Below are 8,324 nucleotides of genomic sequence, written 5' to 3'. Positions count from 1 at the left end.
TTTTGGATGGGGAAGGTGCTGGGCTGGTAACAATTCTTCTCTTTCTCTTCTGATTATTGGAATGAGCAGCAGCATTGAGTTAAAAATAAGACCAAGCATTCTCCAGATCTGCAATTATTCTCTCCACTTGCACTTGTCTGTGCTCTTTCTCTCACTAATCACTGCAGCACAAAACAATGCCAGAGGATTTGAGATCCGAGGCCAATCTCAGCTCAGTAAATGACTAATAACACAAGTCGTTTACACACATTTAATTCAACATACCAGAAGCAATTTTCTCACTCTCTTTAGCATTTTATTTGCTTATAAATACAAGTCAATACCACAAGATGGCACTTTCTTACTTGCAACACACACTATTATAAACACTTACCCTCTTCAAATGTTCCCAGAATTTTACATGTAACTTCTCAGTGGTTCTGAAACATTTAAAAAAGCAAGACCTTCTACAAACTGCATTTGTGTTTGATGTATATTAAATGAGGTCAGGTAATTAAATTCAAAAAAAGGAATTTATAAATATTTCAGATAAGAAAATTTAAATACAAAAGCAGAGTTTGTTTTAATTAAACTGAATAACAATTTAAACTGGCCATAATGTATCTACATGGTTTAATTTAATTTAAAATCCTTTTTAAACAATCGAATCCTCTAGCCATTCATCAAAACACCTATCTACTCAGCTCTTTAGAAAATATTCTTGGTTAAGAAACCACCTATGCTTTTTCATAACGATCCTTATTCTGTCCTGTAGGTGGAAATGAAGCAAAATCATATTCCAGACTAGAAAACAGGATAAGAAGGAAGAAACTTTAAAAAACCTGATAACTTCAGACACTTCAACTCATTCTTCCTTGCATTTCTCAAAATACATGATCTGGTTTTAAAGTCTTTGAACGAAATGTAAACACTAGAAAACTCATTGTTGAAGTATGTGAAGAATAAAGAACCCTGCACTAATATAGTGCATAATGATGCTGTGTCAAACTTGTCATTTACAGTAAATGTCACAATTTCCTTGGGATTGTCATGCCTTTTTTTCAACTAATTCCTTTTGATGTCTGTAGATTCTCTCTTTCTTTTTTTCTTATTCCCATTGTTCAACAGGAAGGGATGTAGCTGCTGTTCTCTTCAGAAAAGTTTCACAAGATCCAAGTTTTTTACTCCATTTTTTTTTTCCTTCATAAAGAGGTGGCAAAATTTTCAGCTTGCAATACTTCTGTCCTGCCCAGGATATTATACATCAGGAGATTCCTCAAAAAACTGAGAAGTCGGAGAGTTCCAAAAAAGAAAGCATTTAAGGCAGTTGATGTCTACATTTGGATTTTTTGTTTATGTTACATATCAATGTCTCCATCATAGGCCAGGGTTAGAGGCTTCTGCTGGGGTGGAGGGCTTTGATGCTGCTTCGTTTTTTTGCTGCAAGAAAAGCATTTCAGAAGACAAAACTACAAACTGTACCAAGCTCAGAAACATCATCAACCCCCAAACTTCAATTTAAAAAATCAACTTTCCATAGTGGCTACTGAATGCTGTAACTGGGGGGCACCACAGGGCCCCTCTGGTGCTTTCCTGTGTGTGGTATGGACACACAGCCTGGCAGGAAGGGGCAGCCAGCTGTGCTCCCCATCTGCAGAGGAAATAAAGCACATTCGTCTCCCATCTCTTCTCACAGCTGACAAAACAAGGAACACCTCGCAGAAAAATTGGAACATGAGCTGTCTGGGACTGGGATATTCTCATTTTTCTTTGGCATGGTATTGAAGCAACAATAATTATTATTGAGAAATGCATTTCCTCAGCAGCCTCCAAGTGATGGAGAAGTGTGTAATGTTATTTAAAAAATCCTCTGTATCCTCTGCTGTGAAGCCACAGAGAAATGGAGCTACATGGCTTGGAAAATAAGGGAGCTGCAGCTCCTAAGCTGCTATTATTTGAGCTTTTAACCCAAGAGAGAGAATGAGAGAGAGAGTAAGAGAGTGGAGGGGTATAAACTATTGGATGGGAGTGGGCAGTGTTGCTGTCAGGCCACAGCTGTGACTCTCTGGTTGCCTCTCCTGGCTGGACAGGGTTGGGCCAGCTTGCACTGTGAATGTTGTAAGCTCAGGCCCAATCCCTGGGAATTGCAGGACACCTGGATGCTTCCCCTTCTCCCTTTCTGTCCCCCCAGAGGCATCAGTGGCATCCCAAGTACTCCAAGCAGGGAGGGCAAGGAGAGCTCTGTCAGGCTGGGCTCACCTTGCCTGCACTTCAGGAGGGCACACAGCCCTGACCCCCAGCAAAACCCCAGAGCCCAAAGGTGCAGAGCTGGTCTCTGTCCTTAACAATGGCTGGCAAGAGCAGCTTTAGACACAGGACATATTTTCACAGGAAGTATTCACTGCAAAAACCTATTTAGGGATTTTCTGAGCTGTAGCGAGCAGCCAAGAAACCACAATTAACACCAAGAGACCCAATCTCCCATGAACTCCTAAGCCATCTCTGAATCCATTTATCTTCCTGGCATGCACAGCCCTGGCAGCAGCAAGCTCACAAGGTAATAATGCACTGTGGGAAAAATAATTTCTTTTGTTTATTTTAAACAACCATTTCATCAGATGCCTCCTACTTCTTTTATTGTGGGAGATAAAAATTCCATAGCACCCTTTTCTCCCCCATTCATGATTTCATAGATCTCTATTGTATTCCCACATCAAACATAATTTTTCAACTGAATGTCCCTATTCTATTTAGTCCTTCCTTGAGCAGAAGCCAGCTCCTTGTTCCAACCACTCTCCTTGCCTTTCTTCAGTTTTACTTCATCTTTTTTTTTGAAGAATACAATAAAACCCCTTTCTAGTCCCAGCAGAAGCCTGAATAAATATAAGGGCCTATTGATAACCAAAAATAATTCTTTCCCTGCATGGCCACCAAACTTCTTCACAGTAACAGCTGCTAACATTTACAGTTTGGAGAGTTTTAATTACTCTGAGGCAGGGGCTAAATGAAGGCACTCAGGTAGTCCTGCCTCCATCCTTTCCTGAAGCCTTGAGCATTAAATGCCTGCAGTGCAGTGTTGTGGGGTATTTTGGATGGTTTAAATAAAAACAAACTAGCTGTTATTTAAGGACAGAACACCTGCCATACTCACCACATCAGGTAGGATGTAAAAATTAGGAAAATTATGATGAAGAACCCTCCAGCTGATACTCCATATACCCATATCTTCAGTTTACCATCTGTTGGAAGACAAGGAAAAAGGACAGAGGAAGAAGAGGAGCGAATAAAAAACTTTATTCTAAAATACTCAAAGTTTTAAGAGATCAATTAAAGAGAAATTAGTAGCATCACTGATGGGGAACACAGCAGGGACTAGCTATAATTAATAAACCCCATATTTTTAATAGGAAGATTTCTGAAATAATCCCTAATTTTAAAGACAAAACTTTAATGGAAAGGGGCAGAAGCACAGGATAATTGGGATACATTCCCTCCAAATCCCAGTGGCTGCTCTGGCAGAGGCAGTTCAATGCTGAGCTGACCCAGACAGACACAGGCAACACCTGATGTGTTTAGCTGAGGGCTGAGAAGGGATGGGATTGTTCTCTATAAATACTTGGGGGTCACTTGGGGTAAACACCAGCAAGCACAAGTGGAAAAGCTGCTTAGAACTGGGAAACACTAGAGCAACAAATAGGAATAAATTCAGCTTAGAATAAAAACAAGAATAGGCTTTGTAACAGTAAGGGGGATAAAGCTGGAAAGAGCTTTCTGGTTGGGGCCCAGAGCAGCAGACAAAAGTGGCTTTAAGATAAGGTAAGGCTGAGGATTGGGCTCTTTGGGCTGCAGTGAGCCAGGAGCCCTGCAGGAACCCCTCCATGCACACGTGGGCTTGGGTCTGTTCAAACATTCCCTTGTCTCAGAACACCTCACTGGGACAGCTCCTTAATTACAAGCTTTGCATTAATAATACCAGCAATTTTGGAAAGATCAATATTTCTGTTCCTGGCTCTGTTTCTGGCTGCACAGCTTTCCTTGCAGGGAGCAGCTTTGGTGCTTTGCCACAGCAGCAGTCTGAGCTGATTCACATCAGCAGAGCTGCAAATACACACTGCAGGCAGGAACAGGAACCTGTGCTGTGCCCCAGACACGGTTTGACAGAGGCCATTTCAAATCCAGTCAAGTGAGAGGGACAATCACTGAGCCTGGCTTTCATTTTATGTTTGAATGACAAATTTTTTCAAAGGGAAACACATTTAATCAGATCCCATTCTTTCTCATTTTTCCTCCAGACTTTGGGGAAAGGCTGAGTACCTCTCACAAATCTCTCACAGATTTGTTTTGCTCCTCAAAACACTTGCAGGCTATCTCCCATGTGAGAAGAGCTCTGTTCATCAGGACTGGCCAGGTCTGAGTTCTTTGGTTGAAGCCCAGGTATGAAATTTGTTGCCCTCTCACCTGGAGATGGCTGAGAAATACTTAGCAATGCTGCAAAGGGGCTGTCACAGCCCCATAAAGGCATCACAGCATGTCTGCTGTGAAGGCAGCTCTGCTCTCCATCCCCAGCAGAAAGGCACTGGACCATGTCACCTGACAATTTAAACAATGCTATTTAAATTGCCTCTCAAGTCAAAGAAAAGTTTCTGTACCTGAACTCTGGCCTCTCAGAGTGCAGTAAAGAGAGGAAAAACACAGCCTGATTTGAAATCAGTTCTGTGCACTCCTGTAGAGCATTTACAGAAGAACAAAAACATCAGCCTCATTTAATCAAAATAAAATTAGTGTTCCAAACTGTAACTGGAAAGGGAAACCATAGATAAGCTGGAGAAGGCACAGGTACTTTGATTGACCAACACAATGTCAAGGACTGTGGTGCTGCAGGGTGTCAAGTGCCATCCATACAGGCAGCTCTCACCACAGACCTGCTTTCACAGCAGAATGGGGAGGCAGCAGTGGTTTCCTGGCTCAGCCAGCAGTAACCACTGCAAATCCCCAGGCTTGTGAGCCTGAGAGCCTCTTTGAGAGGAGCAATTACACATTTTGTCAGAGGGGAGGGTTTTGAAGAGCACTAGCCTTGAGCTGGGGTCTGAGGAGCACACACAGACTGAAGAGTTAACTGCAGAATGCCACAGGCTGGTGACACACTCAGCACACGTGGGGCACCTTTATTCCCTTCCCATATATTGTTTCTATAACATTTCTGCTGTAAATTAGGCAACACCCTGTTCTGTAAAAGTGCCTCAGTCACTGTTTCTGTTGCAGACCCTGGGTGAGAGCTGGCTCACAGGTGCTGCACTGAGGTAAAGCCCTCCAGAAGCTTTTAGTGCTGCAGACTCAAATGCTGATTTAAAAAGGGAGTACTGCAGCACCTACCTACACCTCCCTCCCTTTTTCTAACCCCATAAAGGTATCAGGCAAAGAGATGATACTCAAGTAAGAGAGCCTACAGAGAGCCAGGGGTGTTGACAAAAAGGCAATTAACCCCACACCTGTGACTCAAACTGCAGGTGAACTGTGTGGGTGAACTGGATAAAGGGCTTGATCGAAAAGCAGCCAACTTTAAAAGGCTTGGGACTGAGCTCTGTGAGCCCAGAGACTGTCAACGCAAAGGTTAACCACTGTCTGCAAATCAAATATGTAAATGTAACATTCAAAGTGTGATCACATATATCAGACAGAATTATGGCTCCCTGAACCCCCTAACAGAACCTTTCTCTACATGTTTTCTAAAGTCTCGTGTTCATTAGGAACTCATTGCAAACAAATGCAATGTCAGGTACCTGAAGAAGGGGGGGAACTGCACTGCCAGTATTTTATAACACGAGGAGAACAGACGCATTTCAGTAAAACCTGATGTGCCTGACACATTTGCTTCCCATTTTTAAAGTCCTATTTGCATTTCAGAAATTTGTTTTGAATGAATTCATCTTCAAAACAACAATCAAAATGGGAACCAGATATTAGAGCAATGGACCAGTCTGGGCACATGCAGTCTGTTCCAGCTGGGAAGGATTTTGTGCTATGGATGTCAAAGATCCACCTGGGATGAGCTGCTTGGGCACAATAGCTTGTCTGCCTTTGTGGGACACTTCAAATGTTGTAACTTCAACCCTCAAGACTAAACTGTACACTTTCTACCCTGTTCTTTTCATATGTCTTTGAAATATGGCAAGAAACAACCAATGTTTTCTTTAATGAAATCTTAAGCACTTTCTGCTCTGAAATTTCTGAAGCACTAGTGATCAATATCTTTCCTAGGCCAAACATATTACTTCCAGAAACATCATCAGATAGTAGTTCTAAACATCCCCCCAAATCACACATGAGCATACTTCTGCACAATATTATTGCTTCATTCTGTCTTTGCTGTCTCCCAACATAAGAGATTGCGATTCCTCTGTACAGGCACAAAGGCATGAAAGACAGCACACGAGCTGGAAACTGGGAGGTCGCTCTGCAGCTCCCAGACACAATCTCTGATGCTATCATCTACAAAGCTTGTACCTCTCTTCTATAGAAACCTTCTAAAGACAATCTATTCCATTCATATTTAAGTTTTTCACCTGGATTAAAAGGTTGAATAGACCATCCTTTGAAAATGTCATGCATTTTGGAGTTGACAGGTTTATTTTTTCCGGCAATGGTCTTAACATCAGCTTTCTTATCTTCTAAACCTGGTACCTTCACGCAGTAATCCAGGAGTCCATTTGATCTCATTACTTCTGTGTATCCCCGCTCACAGCCACAGACTCCTCTCTGGCAGATAAAAGGGAATTCAGATTAAACCAAGCACTGCCCTCTCACAGAACAGTGCACACTGCAGGGAAAGCTTGAACCAACTGCAAGGTATAACCTGCACGTGCAAATTCACCACCACCAAACCAAACCAGCCAGGAACTGGCACCTGCAAGCCCGTTTCAGTTCAAAAAAACACAAATATATTTGGGGAATTGGTTGAAAAAGAGTCAGTAATTACAGAGAAGTTCAACATAAAACATTTTCATCCCAATAGGCTTAACAACAGGAATCTGTGGCAAACTCCTCTTGCAAGTAACAATTTTCCCACTGACCCTGCTGGGCAATAGAACAGAAACCAAAACCAATCCTCCTGCAGACCCAAACCCTCCTCACATTTTTCCACTCCAGTATTTCACAGGGCTATCTGAAATGAAGCTTTCTTATGACCAAATATCCATTACCCTGGATCAGACTAAGCAGTTTCTTCAAGAGGCTTTTTAGAAGTCTGTGGTTTGCTAAATACATACTCAGTTTTCTGGATTTCTATTTTAAAATGGCTTTTTAATATTGTTTTCCTTTGAAAACAATATTAATTGTTAATGCTAATTGTTAGATATAAGACAATGCTAATTGTCTTATATCTACAATGTCTGTCTGAGGGTCTGATACTCTTGATCCAAACAGGTGACTGATGCTCTTTTATCTCCTCTTTAACAAAAGTTTTAAACAGTCCCTCTTCTAAAGAACAGTACAACAGCACTCAATTAAAATTAAACTAAGAGGTTTAATTTTAAAATTAAAACCAAAACCCCTCTACTGAATAAACCCAAACTTGCAATACCACATCGTTTGTGCAGGTTCATGCTTTTCTTTCAGGATGAAATTCCCACAACATCCTCGAGGTGGTACCACGGACAAACTAAACAATTTTCCAAGTCCCGGAATGCAATCTAAGATGCAATCTGATTAAATCTTGCAGAGTGAATTTCCCAGCCCTGTTCTGCAGTGAGCAGTTACCTGTGTGCAGAAGGAAAAGGGTTTTCTGCACGGCGGGCTGCAGTGCCGGACCTCGGCAGGCTTTGTCCGAAGAGGACACCCTCCTGCAAAAGAAAACACTGAGTGCCTTCAAGGGCATGTTTCAAAATGTTTTTGTCTTAGATCACCACAGTGTAAGAAGTGCTTGCCTGCTTATTTTATATAGTTAAATACTAGTCTATTAAGCACATTAACATAATATCTGTAGGCATCGCATTAATTAATTTGCCTTAACAAGGCAGGGAATTATTATCATACCCATCTTGTTAATGGAGAACAGAGATATACAGATTTAAGCAATTTGCCATTGGCCACATAGGAAGTTGGGGACAGAATCCAGAATTAGATGTAGATCTTCTGTGTCCTCATTAATGGCTTATCTACATAAAAAGACATAATCCACATAACGCCCTTGCCCATCCTCACTTGGGAAAGCCTGTGCTTCTACAGGAATAAAAACATGTTAATGAGTTCTTAAATACTTGGCAACCTTTGCACATAAGACTTTTGTTATTATCCTAACTAGTCATTATAAATAGAACTAGACATGAACATCTGCATTTTCCTTTCCA

At 41.5% G+C, this 8,324-nt stretch overlaps 1 protein-coding gene across 3 annotated transcripts in view; it reads right to left on the bottom strand.

The window, feature by feature from the left end:
• Positions 1-270: 270 nt before the first annotated feature.
• THSD7B (thrombospondin type 1 domain containing 7B) overlaps positions 271-8,324 on the bottom strand; it is a 298,829-nt gene continuing 290,775 nt past the window's right edge. For all 3 annotated transcript variants that reach the window (XM_058027753.1, XM_058027754.1, XM_058027755.1), the window contains exons 26-29: positions 7,735-7,817; positions 6,543-6,735; positions 3,131-3,218; positions 271-1,419 (exon numbers count right to left, since the gene is read on the bottom strand). In XM_058027753.1, the coding sequence (XP_057883736.1) occupies positions 1,338-1,419; positions 3,131-3,218; positions 6,543-6,735; positions 7,735-7,817 (446 nt within the window). In that variant the 3' untranslated portion in view covers positions 271-1,337. The remainder of the gene's footprint in view (positions 1,420-3,130; positions 3,219-6,542; positions 6,736-7,734; positions 7,818-8,324) is intronic.

Source organism: Melospiza georgiana, chromosome 7, assembly GCF_028018845.1.
Source record: "Melospiza georgiana isolate bMelGeo1 chromosome 7, bMelGeo1.pri, whole genome shotgun sequence".
Lineage (NCBI taxonomy): Eukaryota > Metazoa > Chordata > Aves > Passeriformes > Passerellidae > Melospiza > Melospiza georgiana.
This window is presented reverse-complemented; position numbering and strand designations above follow the sequence as displayed.